Source organism: Salmo salar, chromosome ssa22 (assembly GCF_905237065.1).
Source record: "Salmo salar chromosome ssa22, Ssal_v3.1, whole genome shotgun sequence".
NCBI lineage: Eukaryota > Metazoa > Chordata > Actinopteri > Salmoniformes > Salmonidae > Salmo > Salmo salar.
In genome coordinates, this window is record NC_059463.1 from 51,527,588 (window position 1) to 51,545,252 (window position 17,665).

The following is a 17,665-nucleotide window of genomic DNA, read 5'->3' on the forward strand; positions in this document are numbered from 1 at the left end:
TGTGTATGTTTGTTTGTGTGGGAGCGGAGAGACAGAGAGGTAGGGGAAGAAGGAGAGAGAGGAGGAAGAGAGAAAGACAGAGGTAGGAGAGAGGAGGAGAGAGAGGAGGAAGAGAGAGACAGAGAGGAGGAAAAGAGAGAGGTAGGGGAAGGAGGAGAGAGAGGAGGAAGAGAGCGAGACAGAAAGGTAGGAGAGAGGAGGAAGAGAGAGAGGTAGGGAAGGAGGAGAGAGAGGAGGAAGAGATAGAGACAGAGAGGTAGGGGAAGGAGGAGAGAGAGGAGGAAGAGAGACAGAGAGGTAGGAGAGAGGAGGAAGAGAGAGAGAGAGAGGTAGGGGAATGAGGAGAGAGCGGAGGAAGAGAGAGAGGTAGGGGAAGGAGGAGCGAGAGGAGGGAGAGAGAGAGAGAGAGGTAGGGGAAGGAGGAGAGAGAGGAGGAAGAGAGCGAGACAGAGAAGTAGGAGAGAGGAGGACGAGAGAGAGGTAGGGGAGGGGGAGAGAGAGGAGTAAGAGATAGAGACAGAGAGGTAGGAGAGAGGAGGAAGAGAGAGGTAGGGGAAGGAGGAGAGAGAGGAGGAAGAGAGCGAGACAGAGAGGTAGGAGAGAGGAGGAAAATATAGAGACAGAGAGCTAAGGGAAGGAGGAGAGAGAGGAGGAAGAGAGAGAGGTAGGAGAGAGGAGGAAGAGAGAGAGAGGGGTAGGGGAAGGAGGAGAGAGAGGAGGAAGAGAGAGAGGTAGGAGAGAGGAGGAAGAGAGAGAGACAGAGAGGTAGGAGAGAGGAGGAAGAGAGAGAGAGGTAGGGGAAGGAGGAGAGAGGAGGAAGAGAGAGAGAGAGGTAGGGGAAGGAGGAGAGAGAGGAGGAAGAGAGAGGTAGGAGAGAGGAGGAAGAGAGAGAGAGGTAGGGGAAGGAGGAGAGAGAGGAGGAAGAGAGAGAGAGGTAGGAGAGCGGAGGAAGAGAGAGAGAGGTAGGGGAAGGAGGAGAGAGAGAAGGAAGAGAGAGAGAGGTAGGAGAGCGGAGGAAGAGAGAGAGAGAGGTAGGGGAAGGAGGAGAGAGAGGAGGGAGAGAGAGAGAGGTAGGGGAAGGAGGAGAGAGAGGAGGAAGAGAGAGAGAGGTAGGAGAGAGGAGGAAGAGAGAGAGACAGAGAGGTAGGAGAGAGGAGGAAGAGAGAGAGAGGTAGGGGAAGGAGGAGAGAGGAGGAAGAGAGAGAGAGAGGTAGGGGAAGGAGGAGAGAGAGGAGGAAGAGAGAGGTAGGAGAGAGGAGGAAGAGAGAGAGAGAGGTAGGGGAAGGAGGAGAGAGAGGAGGAAGAGAGAGAGAGGTAGGAGAGCGGAGGAAGAGAGAGAGAGGTAGGGGAAGGAGGAGAGAGAGAAGGAAGAGAGAGAGAGGTAGGAGAGCAGAGGAAGAGAGAGAGAGAGGTAGGGGAAGGAGGAGAGAGAGGAGGGAGAGAGAGAGAGGTAGGGGAAGGAGGAGAGAGAGGAGGACGGAGTGGGGCGAGGAGAGGAAATGTTTGTCCGTGTGTAGTTAAGGTGTGTATGTGTATGTGAGTGTGTGAGAGAGAAATAGAGAGAAAGAAGGGAGGTGAGAAAGAGGGGGAAGGGGGAGGTGTTTGTTCATGGCTGGTAAAGGTGCCTCCCTATGTCTATATGTGCATGTGTGTGATTTAGCCAATCATCTAGGCAGAACATTCAGTGCTGCAGTCCTGCAGCCCAACATCCTATTTACTTCCTTACCTACTGGACATTCCCATGGGACTAAATGCTTAATAAACGGACATTCCTATTTGCTGGAATATTCTGGTGCTGCTACAAGAAATCCATGAAGACTGTTTGGTTTTAACCACACTTTCAGTTTGCTAAGTAGGGACACACGTCAGCTTTGAATTCTCTGCTCGACTATCAACACTGACAAACTGCAGACGCAACTGTAGTATAATATAAAGCAACATTACTCAAGATACAAACTTCGCAAGGCTACCACCGTGAATACTAATTCCAGACTGGGGCTTCTAATGAGAGAGGGAAGAGGCATCGTAAAACACATGGCCTGGAAGAGAAAAACACATTGGAGACTGGGATGCAGCACTTTTCAACACACCGTTTTAATTCTTCCCAATAGAAACTCAGACAGGAAAAGACTCAGCCCCCACAGATCGGCAGAACGGTTTCCTTCTTAACCCCGACAACCTCCAGACTGTTCCCTGATGTTGCATGGCATGAAAACCCTCTAATTTCTCTTTTCGCACCGCGCCGTACGAAACGCTCCGGCTGCCATACTCCAGTGGCTGCTGATGAAGCAGAGAGAGAGAGGAAAGAGGAGAGGAGAGAGAAAGGGATCGCTGTCGGAATTATAAAATGCCATCGGCTGCGTTAATGAAAAGCCTCTCGTGGTGATGGGGAGATTGCCTTTGGAATGGGCTGCTGATTGGAGAAGCAGCTGCTTGGCGTAGCGAGCAGGTTAATTAAGTATCGAAGGGCTGGGGAAGGTGACACGGGAATGATTATCCCCTTCCGCCTGGCGATAGCATTAGAGGAGTACTGAGTCCAATATATAGAGGGAAAAGTAGCAAGGACCTTACAGAGGGACAGGTGGGAACCAGGTAGAAGGGGACCTTACAGAGGGACATGTGACATCCAGGTAGAAGGGGACCTTACAGAGGGACAGGTGACATCCAGGTAGAAGGGGACCTTACAGAGGGACAGGTGACATCCAGGTAGAAGGGGACCTTACAGAGGGACAGGTGACATCCAGGTAGAAGGGGACCTTACAGAGGGACAGGTGACATCCAGGTAGAAGGGGACCTTACAGAGGGACAGGTGACATCCAGGTAGAAGGGGACCTTACAGAGGGACAGGTGACATCCAGGTAGAAGGGGACCTTACAGAGGGACAGGTGACATCCAGGTAGAAGGGGACCTTACAGAGGGACAGGTGACATCCAGGTAGAAGGGGATCTTACAGAGGGACAGGTGACATCCAGGTAGAAGGGGACCTTACAGAGGGACAGGTGACATCCAGGTAGAAGGGGACCTTACAGAGGGACAGGTGACATCCAGGTAGAAGGGGATCTTACAGAGGGACAGGTGACATCCAGGTAGAAGGGGACCTTACAGAGGGACAGGTGACATCCAGGTAGAAGGGGATCTTACAGAGGGACAGGTGACATCCAGGTAGAAGGGGACCTTACAGAGGGACAGGTGACATCCAGGTAGAAGGGGACCTTACAGAGGGACAGGTGACATCCAGGTAGAAGGGGACCTTACAGAGGGACAGGTGACATCCAGGTAGAAAGGGATCCCTTCACGAGGGACAGGTGACATCCAGGTAGAAGGGGACCTTACAGAGGGACAGGTGACATCCAGGTAGAAGGGGACCTTACAGAGGGACAGGTGACATCCAGGTAGAAGGGGATCTTACAGAGGGACAGGTGACATCCAGGTAGAAGGGGACCTTACAGAGGGACAGGTGACATCCAGGTAGAAGGGGATCTTACAGAGGGACAGGTGCCATCCAGGTAGAAGGGGACCTTACAGAGGGACAGGTGACATCCAGGTAGAAGGGGACCTTACAGAGGGACAGGTGACATCCAGGTAGAAGGGGACCTTACAGAGGGACAGGTGACATCCAGGTAGAAAGGACTGAAAGAAGGAGGAAGGTAAACAGGCAGACTGGAAAAAGAACCAAGAATGATATGTGGAAAGAAACCAAAACAGAAATAGATGGGGAAAACAGGGCGAAAAGGTCTTGAGTCAGGCTCTTAACTAGGCAGGCCTGTTAGGCGGCTCTCCTCATTGGCCAGACACTGAGACAGCCCAGGGTCAAAATTCACTGAGGGCTGTCATCTGGGAGACAGATCAGGCATTCCCAACGCTTGGACACTTCTCTGACAACATAGCACAACACTCTCACAGGAAACCTCAGCGGAGACCAGTAGGGAGTAAACAGAATTCGCTATCGACCAACACAGACTGTGTTACATATCTAACAGAGCCATATGTTGACACTCCAGTCTCTGACTTAAGTATTTCACTGTGCATTGCCATAACACAACCATCATACAGTAAGGTCCAAAGTGATTATTATTGATAAAGATGAGCAAAAAAGGACTGTATGAAATAAATAACACAAATGGAGCTATGTAGGTATGCTCAATTATACTAATACAAATGCTCAGAGAAATCAATTTTGTTTAACAAGTAATAAAACAAAATCTCAAAAAGATAGGGGTCAAAATTATTGGCACCTCTGTTTTCAATACTTTTCAATACCTCACCTTGCAAGGATAATGGCACTGAGCCTTTTTCTCAAATGTTTTATGAGATTAGAGAACACATTGGAAGGGATTATAGACCATTCCTCCATACAGAATCTTTCCACATTCTTGATCTCCTTCGTCTGTACTTATGGACTGCCCTCTTCAATTCAAAACACAGGTTTTCAATGGGGTTCAAGTCCTGAGTGGCACAGCGGTCTAAGGCACTGCATCTCAGTGCTTGAGGCGTCACTACAGACACCCTGGTTCGAATCCAGGCTGTATCACGTGATTGGGAGTCACATAGGATGGCACAAAATTGGCCTAGTGTCGTACGGGTTAGGGTTTGGCCGGGGTAGGCCGTCATTGTAAATAAGAATTTGCTCTTAACTGACTTGCCTAGTTCAAAAGTTCAATTCAAAATACATTTTAAAAAGTCAGGAGACAGACAGCCATTTCAAAATGTTGATTTTGTGGTCAATTAACCATTTTTTATGGATTTTTATGTGTGATTGTTTTTTTTATATGTGCTTGGGGTGTTTATGTGTGCTTGGGGTGTTTATATGTGCTTGGGGTGTTTATGTGTGCTTGGGGTGTTTATATGTGCTTGGGGTGTTTATATGTGCTTGGGGTGTTTATGTGTGCTTGGGGTGTTTATGTGTGCTTGGGGTGTTTATATGTGCTTGGGGTGTTTATATGTGCTTGGGGTGTTTATGTGTGCTTGGGGTGTTTATATGTGCTTGGGGTGTTTATGTGTGCTTGGGGTGTTTATGTGTGCTTGGGGTGTTTATGTGTGCTTGGGGTGTTTATGTGTGCTTGGGGTGTTTATGTGTGCTTGGGGTGTTTATATGTGCTTGGGGTGTTTATATGTGCTTGGGGTGTTTATGTGTGCTTGGGGTGTTTATGTGTGCTTGGGGTGTTTATGTGAGCTTGGGGTGTTTATGTGAGCTTGGGGTGTTTATGTGTGCTTGGGGTGTTTATATGTGCTTGGGGTGTTTATGTGTGCTTGGGGTGTTTATGTGTGCTTGGGGTGTTTATGTGTGCTTGGGGTGTTTATATGTGCTTGGGGTGTTTATGTGTGCTTGGGGTGTTTATGTGTGCTTGGGGTGTTTATGTGTGCTTGGGGTGTTTATGTGTGCTTGGGGTGTTTATGTGTGCTTGGGGTGTTTATGTGTGCTTGGGGTGTTTATATGTGCTTGGGGTGTTTATATGTGCTTGGGGTGTTTATGTGAGCTTGGGGTGTTTATGTGAGCTTGGGGTGTTTATATGTGCTTGGGGTGTTTATGTGTGCTTGGGGTGTTTATGTGTGCTTGGGGTGTTTATATGTGCTTGGGGTGTTTATGTGTGCTTGGGGTGTTTATGTGTGCTTGGGGTGTTTATATGTGCTTGGGGTGTTTATGTGTGCTTGGGGTGTTTATGTGTGCTTGGGGTGTTTATGTGTGCTTGGGGTGTTTATGTGTGCTTGGGGTGTTTATGTGTGCTTGGGGTGTTTATGTGTGCTTGGGGTGTTTATATGTGCTTGGGGTGTTTATGTGTGCTTGGGGTGTTTATGTGAGCTTGGGGTGTTTATGTGTGCTTGCTGGAAGATCCACTTGAGGCTAATTTTTAGCCTCCTGGCATAATTTTGGACCTGACTGTACGTGTTCATTTTTTACTTTAACCGAAATGTACCTTCACAGTGTACATGGACCTGACTGATTGGTTTTGTGTTATGTGCCTGGCGGATCACTGATCAGTGCTGTGGTACCTGCTATTTTACATGTTTGACTGACCAGTGCTGTGTTGCAGGTCTGACTGACCAGTGCTGTGTTGCAGGTCTGACTGACCAGTGCTGTGTTCCAGGTTTTACTGACCAGTGCTGTGTTGCAGGTCTGACTGACCAGTGCTGTGTTCCAGGTTTGATTGACCAGTGCTGTGTTCCAGGTTTTACTGACCAGTGCTGTGTTGCAGGTCTGACTGACCAGTGCTGTGTTGCAGGTCTGACTGACCAGTGCTGTGTTCCAGGTTTGACTGACCAGTGATGTGTTGCAGGTCTGACTGACCAGTGCTGTGTTCCAGGTCTGACTGACCAGTGCTGTGTTGCAGGTTTGACTGACCAGTGCTGTGTTGCAGGTCTGACTGACCAGTGCTGTGTTGCAGGTCTGACTGACCAGTGCTGTGTTGCAGGTCTGACTGACCAGTGCTGTGTTCCAGGTCTGACTGACCAGTGCTGTGTTGCAGGTCTGACTGACCAGTGCTGTGTTCCAGGTTTGACTGACCAGTGATGTGTTGCAGGTCTGACTGACCAGTGCTGTGTTCCAGGTTTGACTGACCAGTGATGTGTTGCAGGTCTGACTGACCAGTGCTGTGTTCCAGGTTTGACTGACCAGTGATGTGTTGCAGGTCTGACTGACCAGTGCTGTGTTGCAGGTTTGACTGACCAGTGCTGTGTTCCAGGTTTGACTGACCAGTGATGTGTTGCAGGTCTGACTGACCAGTGCTGTGTTGCAGGTCTGACTGACCAGTGCTGTGTTGCAGGTCTGACTGACCAGTGCTGTGTTCCAGGTCTGACTGACCAGTGCTGTGTTGCAGGTTTGACTGACCAGTGATGTGTTGCAGGTCTGACTGACCAGTGATGTGTTCCAGGTTTGACTGACCAGTGCTGTGTTGCAGGTTTGACTGACCAGTGCTGTGTTCCAGGTTTGACTGACCAGTGCTGTGTTGCAGGTTTGACTGACCAGTGCTGTGTTCCAGGTTTGACTGACCAGTGCTGTGTTGCAGGTTTGACTGACCAGTGCTGTGTTCCAGGTTTGACTGACCAGTGCTGTGTTGCAGGTTTGACTGACCAGTGCTGTGTTCCAGGTTTGACTGACCAGTGCTGTGTTGCAGGTTTGACTGACCAGTGCTGTGTTGCAGGTTTGACTGACCAGTGCTGTGTTGCAGGTCTGACTGACCAGTGCTGTGTTGCAGGTTTGACTGACCAGTGCTGTGTTGCAGGTTTGACTGACCAGTGCTGTAACGGCACCTTACCTTGACCGGTTTCTTCTTCTTTTTGTCTTCCTCCTCATTGTCTGCCTCCTCCTCGTGCTCCTTGCTGCCCTGGGGGAGACTGGAGTAGTTTGCCAGGCTACTGATCATGGTTGATACCATGGGACTAGTCTCCATCTCCTCCTGCAGAGTGCATTGACACACACAGGATAACATAGAAAATGGTCAATTCCATATTATACACTGGGTGGTTCGAGTCCTAAATGCTGATTGGCTGACAGCCATGGTATATCAGACCTTATACAACGGGTATGACAAAACATGTATTTTTACTGCTCTAATGACGATGTTAATCAGTTTATAATAGCAATAAGGCACCTCGGGGGTTTGTGGTATATGGCCAATATACCACGGCTAAGGGCTGTATCCAGGCACTTTGCGTTGTGTCGTGCATAAGAACAGCCCTTAGCCGTGGTATTTTACCCATATACCACACCCCCTTATTGCTTAAATAAAACAAATGGGTGGGGGTGTCAATGTAAATAGTCCGGGTGGCAATTTGATTAATTATTCAGCAGTCTTATGGCTTGGGGGTAGAAGCTGTTTAGAAGCCTCTTGGACCTAGACTTGGCGCTCCGGTACCACTTGCCGTGCAGTAACAGAGAGAACAGTCTATGAGTTGGGTGACTGGAGTCTTTCACAATTTTTTGGGCCTTTCTCTGACACCGCCGAGTATAGAGGTCCGATATGGCAAGAAGCTTGGCCCCAGTGATGTACTGGGCCGTACACACTACCCTCTGTAGTGCCTTGCGGTCGGAGGCCGAGCAGTTGCCATAGCAGGTCGGTGATGCAACCAGTCAGGATGCTCTCGATGGTGCAGCTGTAGAACTTTTTGAGGATCTGGGGACCCATGCCACATTTTCCTGAGGGGGAATAGGCTTTGTCGTGCCCTCTTCACGACTGTCTTGGTGTATTTGGACCATTCTAGTTTGTTGTTGATGTGAACACCAAGGCAAGCTCCTCTACAGCCCCGTCGATGTGAATGGGGGGCTTGTTCAGGTGTAAGATATAAAATGTGCACTATGAATACAAACTACAGTAACAAACCTCTTAATTTCAACTGAGAGTCCCTTTGAGATGAAAAGAAAATAGACTTGGCATTTCTGTAGCAGTTTGGAAATGTGCTTCTATTCACCTGAAGTTTTCACTCGTCCTTCAAACAGTAATGACCCTCATTAATCGATGTCAGGGCCCTTATTCAATCACTCTCCGAACCATGTGTGTGTGTGTGTGTGTTGCTGTGTGTGTGTGTGTTTGTGTGTGTGTAACTGCCTACAAATTGTAGTCTCACAGGCAGGACCATCCTCTGGTCATCATAGGCTTGATTTGTGTTGCACATGCACAAATAAATGTGTGTGTGTGTATGTGTGCGTGTATCTGTCTGTGCCTGTGTGTATATATGTGTGTACATACCTCAAACAGAGCCATATGTTTGCCATCGTATTGCTGGCTCTTCTCCGTAGCATCACTGCTGTTGATGAAAGGACTACTTTCCTTGGGGTTCCCATCACCTAGAAGAAGAAACACAAAGCCTTTGTCAGATGGGTTCAAATACAATGCATCACTGTTCTATTCAATACCTAAAATGTTTCTCCACTGTGTCTTTATGAATAAACAGAACCGTTGGCTCTCAGAGCTTCATTTCCTAAACAAGTGACCCTGAACAGCCAACTAATGTGATGTCATGCTGTGGGACTGCAAGGCTTCCAGCGAGGTTGATAGCCCGAGTTAAGTGCTCACTTTAAAAAACCACAAAGTCCACAAAGTTTCACACTCGCTTGACTGTCAGTCGAAACTTGCAAGGACGACCTTCCCTGAAACACATATATTCATTTCAAAACCAGGGCGAAAACAGTGTGCTGTCGCCAGGTCCACATTAGGAAAAACTTGAAAATCCTTCTGTTTACAACACTAAGGCACAGACATAGTCTATATCTGCCTTCTCTCCCCCTCCAGCCCTTCTCTAAGATGGCAGATAGCGCCCTCTCTCGCCTGTGGTCATGTGTTTTAATGAGGCCGAGGCAGCCATGTGCGCTGACGGTAGGCCACCACTACCTGTATGCCCTCTCTGTACTCTTCTCTCTCTATGGGGTAGAGAAGGAGAGAAAGGATTATGAGAGAAGGAGAGATGGGGTTATGAGAGAAGGAGAGATGGGGTTATGAGAGAAGGAGAGATGGGGTTATGAGAGAAGGAGAGATGGGGTTATGAGAGAAGAAGAGATGGGGTTATGAGAGAAGGAGAGATGGGGTTATGAGAGAAGGAGAGATGGGGTTATGAGAGAAAGAGAGATGGGGTTATGAGAGAAGGAGAGATGGGGTTATGAGAGAAGGAGAGATGGGGTTATGAGAGAAGGAGAGATGGGGTTATGAGAGAAGGAGAGATGGGGTTATGAGAGAAGGAGAGATGGGGTTATGAGAGAAGGAGAGATGGGGTTATGAGAGAAGAAGAGATGGGGTTATGAGAGAAGGAGAGATGGGGTTATGAGAGAAGAATAGATGGGGTTATGAGAGAAGAATAGATGGGGTTATGAGAGGAGAGAGAGGGTTATGAGAGAAGGAGAGAGAGGGTTATGAGAGAAGGAGAGAGAGGGTTATGAGAGAAGGAGAGAGGGGGTTATGACAGATGGACAAAGAGAGAGGGGTTTATGACAGATGGACAAACAGAGAGAGACAGAGAGACAGAGAGGCAGAGAGACAGAGAGAGAGAGAGAGAGAGAGAGCAGAGAGAGAGAGAGACAGATAGAGAGAGAGAGACAACAAAGAGAGACAGAGAGAGAGACAGAGAGACACATATATATATATATATATATATATAGTGACAGACAGACAGACAGACAGACAGACAGACAGACAGACAGACAGACAGACAGACAGACAGACAGACAGACAGACAGACAGACAGACAGTTATAGAGAGAGACAGTTATAGAGAGAGAGAGACAGTTGGAGAGAGATAGAGAGACAGAGATGGACAGAGAGAGAGACAGACAGATAGAGAGACAGTTAGAGAGAGAGAGAGACACCAGTTAGATCTCTAACTGCAGAACGAGAATATTAAAAGCTTCTGTGGTATTAGAGTTCCAGCTCACGTCGACCCACACCAGAAATACATGCTGTTTAAAATGTAGGCCTGTCCATTTTCCAACATGTGAGTTTTTTAGGGTATGTCATGTATTTTCAGCCATAATATCGGATATATGCACGGAAGAAAACGACACATAAACTATACAGTATATTAATACACACAAATCACTACTATGTTGTATAGAAATCAAGTCCCACACATACATCCACAGACAAGGATTTAGGTTGTTGTAAGACTTCCCCCGGATCCAAAGCCCAGGTCAATAAGACTCCTCTAGGATCCCAAAGCCCAGGTCATTAAGACTCCTCTAGGATCCCAAAGCCCAGGTCATTAAGACTCCTCTAGGATCCCAAAGCCCAGGTCATTAAGACTCCTCTAGGATCCCAAAGCCCAGGTCATTAAGACTCCTCTAGGATCCCAAAGCCCAGGTCATTAAGACTCCTCTAGGATCCCAAAGCCCAGGTCATTAAGACTCCTCTAGGATCCCAAAGCCCAGGTCATTAAGACTCCTCTAGGATCCCAAAGCCCAGGTCATTAAGACTCCTCTAGGATCCCAAAGCCCAGGTCATTAAGACTCCTCTAGGATCCCAAAGCCCAGGTCATTAAGACTCCTCCAGGATCCCAAAGCCCAGGTCATTAAGACTCCTCTAGGATCCCAAAGCCCAGGTCATTAAGACTCCTCTAGGATCCCAAAGCCCAGGTCATTAAGACTCCTCTAGGATCCCAAAGCCCAGGTCATTAAGACTCCTCTAGGATCCCAAAGCCCAGGTCATTAAGACTCCTCTAGGATCCCAAAGCCCAGGTCATTAAGACTCCTCTAGGATCCCAAAGCCCAGGTCATTAAGACTCCTCTAGGATCCCAAAGCCCAGGTCATTAAGACTCCTCTAGGATCCCAAAGCCCAGGTCATTAAGACTCCTCCAGGATCCCAAAGCCCAGGTCAGTAAGACTCCTCTAGGATGCAAAGCCCAGGTCATTAAGACTCCTCTAGGATCCCAAAGCCCAGGTCATTAAGACTCCTCTAGGATCCCAAAGCCCAGTTCATTAAGACTCCTCCAGGATCCCAAAGCCCAGGTCAGTAAGACTCTTCTAGGATCCAAAGCCCAGGTCATTAAGACTCCTCGAGGATCCAAAGCCCAGGTCATTAAGACTCCTCTAGGGTCCAAAGCCCAGGTCATTAAGACTCATCTAGGATCCAAAGCCCAGGTCATTAAGACTCCTCGAGGATCCTAAAGCCCAGGTATTTAAGACTCTTCTAAGATCCAAAGCCCAGGTCATTAAGATCCCAAAGCCTTGGTCATTAAGACTCTTCTAAGATCCCAAAGCCCAGGTCAATAAGACTCCTCTAGGATCCAAAGCCTTGGTCATTAAGACTCTTCTAGGATCCAAAGCCCAGGTCAATAAGACTCCTCTAGGATCCAAAGCCCAGGTCATTAAGACTCCTCTAGGATCCAAAGCCCAGGTCATTAAGACTCCTCTAGGATCCAAAGCCCAGGTCATTAAGACTCCTCTAGGATCCAAAGCCCAGGTCATTAAGACTCCTCTAGGATCCAAAGCCCAGGTCATTAAGACTCCTCTAGGATCCAAAGCCCAGGTCATTAAGACTCCTCTAGGATCCAAAGCCCAGGTCATTAAGACTCCTCTAGGATCCAAAGCCCAGGTCATTAAGACTCCTCTAGGATCCAAAGCCCAGGTCATTAAGACTCCTCTAGGATCCAAAGCCCAGGTCATTAAGACTCCTCTAGGATCCAAAGCCCAGGTCATTAAGACTCCTCTAGGATCCAAAGCCCAGGTCATTAAGACTCCTCTAGGATCCAAAGCCCAGGTCATTAAGACTCCTCTAGGATCCAAAGCCCAGGTCATTAAGACTCCTCTAGGATCCAAAGCCCAGGTCATTAAGACTCCTCTAGGATCCAAAGCCCAGGTCATTAAGACTCCTCTAGGATCCAAAGCCCAGGTCATTAAGACTCCTCTAGGATCCAAAGCCCAGGTCATTAAGACTCCTCTAGGATCCAAAGCCCAGGTCATTAAGACTCCTCTAGGATCCAAAGCCCAGGTCATTAAGACTCCTCTAGGATCCAAAGCCCAGGTCATTAAGACTCCTCTAGGATCCAAAGCCCAGGTCATTAAGACTCCTCTAGGATCCAAAGCCCAGGTCATTAAGACTCCTCTAGGATCCAAAGCCCAGGTCATTAAGACTCCTCTAGGATCCAAAGCCCAGGTCATTAAGACTCCTCTAGGATCCAAAGCCCAGGTCATTAAGACTCCTCTAGGATCCCAAAGCCCAGGTCATTAAGACTCCTCTAGGATCCAAAGCCCAGGTCATTAAGACTCCTCTAGGATCCAAAGCCCAGGTCATTAAGACTCCTCTAGGATCCAAAGCCCAGGTCATTAAGACTCCTCTAGGATCCAAAGCCCAGGTCATTAAGACTCCTCTAGGATCCAAAGCCCAGGTCATTAAGACTCCTCTAGGATCCAAAGCCCAGGTCATTAAGACTCCTCTAGGATCCAAAGCCCAGGTCATTAAGACTCTTCTAGGATCCAAAGCCCAGGTCATTAAGACTCCTCTAGGATCCCAAAGCCCAGGTCATTAAGACTCCTCTAGGATCCAAAGCCCAGGTCATTAAGACTCCTCTAGGATCCAAAGCCCAGGTCATTAAGACTCCTCTAGGATCCAAAGCCCAGGTCATTAAGACTCCTCTAGGATCCAAAGCCCAGGTCATTAAGACTCCTCTAGGATCCAAAGCCCAGGTCATTAAGACTCCTCTAGGATCCAAAGCCCAGGTCATTAAGACTCCTCTAGGATCCAAAGCCCAGGTCATTAAGACTCCTCTAGGATCCTAAAGCCCAGGTCATTAAGACTCCTCTAGGATCCAAAGCCCAGGTCATTAAGACTCCTCTAGGATCCAAAGCCCAGGTCATTAAGACTCCTCTAGGATCCAAAGCCCAGGTCATTAAGACTCCTCTAGGATCCAAAGCCCAGGTCATTAAGACTCCTCTAGGATCCCAAAGCCCAGGTCATTAAGACTCCTCTAGGATCCAAAGCCCAGGTCATTTGATAGTTTGTTGTACAGTCTGGCAGCCTTCCTTACATACCGTAATTTCCGGACTATAAGCCGCTACTTTTTTCCCACGCTTTGAACCTCGCGGCTTAAACAATGACGCGGCTAATATATGGATTTTTCCCGCTTTCAAAAAAATAAATAAACACATTCTGTGACGTGCTCAGTTTTTTGGCGGCATGAAGCTTTCATTAGACCAATGAAATTGCCGAACGGGTTAATGTCAAACAACTTTTTTGTTTACTGTTTAGATTAAATCGAGCGCACACAAACTTCCCATCATTCTGATTACGGTAGTCATTTTGTCACCCTCATCATGGCAAAGACACGGAGAAATGCATATGATGCAGCTTTCAAGTTGAAGGCGATTGATCTGGCTGTTGGAAAAGGAAATAGAGCTGCTGCACGGGAGCTTGGTCTGGAGCAATGACTTTCTTGGTAGGCTACTGTTTACTGCTAATTATTCTTTTTTTGTTACAAGCCGTGTTTCGTTAAAGCCTATTCGTTAAAGCCTATTTATTTTTGTTACAAGCCGTGTTTCGTTAAAGCCTGTGTAAAGTTAATTTGTTTCAATGTACCGGTAGGCACCTGCGGCTTATAGACATGTGTGGCTTATTTATGTTCAAAATAATACTTTTTTTTAAATTCAGTGGGTGCGGCTTATATAATTGAGTTGCACTTATATATATTATTGAGGTGCACTCAATAATCCGGAAATTACGGTAATCAATAAAGGACAACTTGAGTCCTTTTGAGCGGTGTTGTGTTTGGCAGGGTAATATATCCTAAATGAGGGTGTTCCTCACAACTCCCATATTATTTATCTCTCCCTGGCCCATCTCTCCTGATATGAAATGAATTAAAGGAACAATGATGAATTTATGAAAATAAGTGATGGTCCTCAGACATTCTGCCTTTTTATCATTGACCATGTCCCCTTCTTATCCGTGGTCAACCTCATACTGTCCATGCAGACTGTAACTATAGCTTACAGAGGCAATCAGCAAGTACTTTGTGAACCAAGCTTTCACATTGGTGGAAGAATACAGTCCCTGTTTAGTACAGATCTGAAATTTCATTTCTCAAAAGTGAAATGTCATCAATGGTCCCGAAGATGGTGTTATAACATTGATGATGTACTCACTATTCCAAATGTAAGTTACAGAGTATGATATGGTGCTGCATGAGGTAAATTAAGTTTCATAACACAATCAAATAAACTGCATACTGAAATCCCTATGAATATGCTGTCACAGTGCTTGATTGATTGAAAAAGCTCATCAACTTGGAATGTATACAGTGCATTCAGAAAGTATTCAGACTCCTTGGCTTTTTCCACATTTTGTTACGTTACAGCCTTATTCTAAAACTGATTAAATCGTTTTACACACAGTCTACACACAATACCACATAATGACAAAGCAAAAACTGTTTTTTAGAATTTTTTCACATTTATTGAAAATAAAAAACTGAAATATCACATTTATAAGTATGTAAAAAAAATCTAAAAACCAGTTTTAGCTTTGTCATTATGTGGTATTGTGTGTAGACTGATGACGGGGAGAAAAAAATATTTAATCAATTTTAGAATAAGGCTGTAATGTAACAAAATGTGGAAAAAGCCAAGGGGTCTGAATACTTTCCCGAAGCCACTGTATATAATTAATTGTGTACTCTATTGTCCAAGTCTCAGTTACAAAATCTATATATTGGGATGCATACACTGTATAAGGCCCTGGGATAGACTGGCGTCCTGCCTAGGAGGTGTACTTCTACATCAAGCTGTCTGACGCTACAGCAACAGAAGAGAGGCTCCTGCTTCTATGAGCCATTCCGGCTCGCACAAGCCAAGGCTACTTAATTGCTTACAATATACTGTATAAGGTATATCCTATATCATAATATAATTTGGAAACCACCTCATTGAAATCTCCTATATATCCCAGTGACATCACAGACAGCGCTAAACAGCAGACCGGCCAGAGGAGTGACTTTCCCATGATGACTTATTAATGGGTGACGAGGCGTCTGGCGCATCACCACTCAAGAGCAGGTCATGTTCCTGGCAGGGGCCTCTTGGAGATTTTCTGTCACTTGGAGGCCCCCGGAGAATCCCCCCCCTCCCCATCCTCACCTGTCTCCATTTCCCGTACTGCCAGTCAATGTCACCGCCGCTTCTTTTACTACATCTTGGCTAAATTGCTCTGTGAGTTGGCATGTCATTCCATTTCAGCAGATATGAATGAATAGATGATGGGACCTTAAGTGGAGCGGGATTCTGAGAAACGATACATGTTTGGTAGGCTGTATTTAAGCAATAAGGCCCGAGGGGGTGTGGTGTACATATGACCAACATACCACGGCTAAGTGCTGTTCTGAGGCACGACGCCAAGTGCAGTGCCTGGATACAGGCCTTAACTGTGGTATATTGGCCAAATACCACACCCCTCGGGCCTTATTGCTTAAATACAGTCTCCCAAAAATGCATAAACAGACAGAACCCTAGTGAATGTGGATATAGTTTTAGGGGTCTCATTACAGAGCCACAAGATTGAATGGTGACACTATCAGAGTGCTAAGTGGAGTCCACTTACAGTGTGTGCCAGCGTGTGCCAGGGTCAATTCCCTCTCAATCCCAGGCAATACAGGGATTGAATTGCACTTCGTACAGAGAGATGCCATGTACAATTCAACTGACAGCATTTGAAACGGAACTGGCCCAAAGTTTTTCCCCATTATAGTGCATGGACAAATGGCTTAAGGTTATCTGCATTCGCTTCCTCATCAAACCTCCCCTCTAGCTTCCTCATCACTCCTCCCCTCTAGCTTCCTCATCACTCCTCCCCTCTAGCTTCCTCATCACTCCTCCCCTCTAGCTTCCTCATCACTCCTCCCCTCTAGCTTCCTCATCACTCCTCCCCTCTAGCTTCCTCATCACTCCTCCCTCTAGCTTCCTCATCACTCCTCCCCTCTAGCTTCCTCATCATTCCTCCCCTCTAGCTTCCTCATCACTCCTCCCCTCTAGCTTCCTCATCAAATCTCCCTCTAGCTTCCTCATCACTCCTCCCCTCTAGCTTCCTCATCACTCCTCCCCTCTAGCTTCCTCATCACTCCTCCCCTCTAGCTTCCTCATCACTCCTCCCCTCTAGCTTCCTCATCAATCCTCCCCTCTAGCTTCCTCATCATTCCTCCCCTCTAGCTTCCTCATCACTCCTCCCCTCTAGCTTCCTCATCACTCCTCCCCTCTAGCTTCCTCATCAAACCTCCCCTCTAGCTTCCTCATCACTCCTCCCCTCTAGCTTCCTCATCACTCCTCCCCTCTAGCTTCCTCATCACTCCTCCCCTCTAGCTTCCTCATCAACCCTCCCTCTAGCTTCCTCATCACTCCTCCCTCTAGCTTCCTCATCAATCCTCCCCTCTAGCTTCCTCATCACTCCTCCCCTCTAGCTACCTCATCACTCCTCCCCTCTAGCTTCCTCATCACTCCTCCCCTCTAGCTTCCTCATCACCCCTCCCCTCTAGCTTCCTCATCACTCCTCCCTCTAGGTTCCTCATCAATCCTCCCCTCTAGCTTCCTCATCAATCCTCCCCTCTAGCTTCCTCATCACTCCTCCCCTCTAGCTTCCTCATCAATCCTCCCCTCTAGCTTCCTCATCACTCCTCCCTCTAGCTTCCTCATCATTCCTCATCAAGAATTTGTTCTTAACTGACTTGCCTAGTTAAATAAAGGTTAAATAAAATACAAATTAATTCCTCCCCTCTAGCTACCTCATCACTCTTCATCATTCCTCTCATCTAGCTACCCTAGCTAGTACATTTGGTTCTTGGAAGTTGTGGGAATGTACGTTTTGCTTTCCCATTGGTCATGGGGACGAAGCCATACTTTACCTGACCGATAATACGGAATGTTTTTTAAACATTTTTGCCTGTTCTGGGAATGTAAATGTTTGAACTCTTAGGAAACGTTCTGTCAGAGTAATGAAATACCAAGAAAATAACGTTACTTTGTCAAGTTCCTTAAATGAGCCGAGAATGTTCCAGAGATAGGCAACCTGCACCATTCCCAGAACGTTGTGGGAAGGTTGTATGTAAATAAATAACCACAGGACAACCAGCCTCTCACCGAGCTCTAAGAAACATGCTTCTCAGAATGTTACAGTATGTGCAAGCTGGGTACCTCATCCATTCCTCCCCTTTAGTTCAGCCCAGAGGTGTGCTGCTCCCTGCTCATCCGTGTACCATAATGGAG

General features: G+C 47.2%; 1 protein-coding gene across 4 annotated transcripts in view; it reads right to left on the minus strand.

Annotated features, from left to right (window-relative positions):
* slc12a5a (solute carrier family 12 member 5a) overlaps nucleotides 1-17,665 on the minus strand; it is a 340,288-nt gene that overhangs the window by 142,029 nt on the left and 180,594 nt on the right. For all 4 annotated transcript variants that reach the window (XM_045705395.1, XM_045705394.1, XM_045705397.1 and 1 more), the window contains exons 2-3: nucleotides 8,685-8,782; nucleotides 7,254-7,394 (exon numbers count right to left, since the gene is read on the minus strand). In XM_045705395.1, the coding sequence (XP_045561351.1) occupies nucleotides 7,254-7,394; nucleotides 8,685-8,782 (239 nt within the window). The remainder of the gene's footprint in view (nucleotides 1-7,253; nucleotides 7,395-8,684; nucleotides 8,783-17,665) is intronic.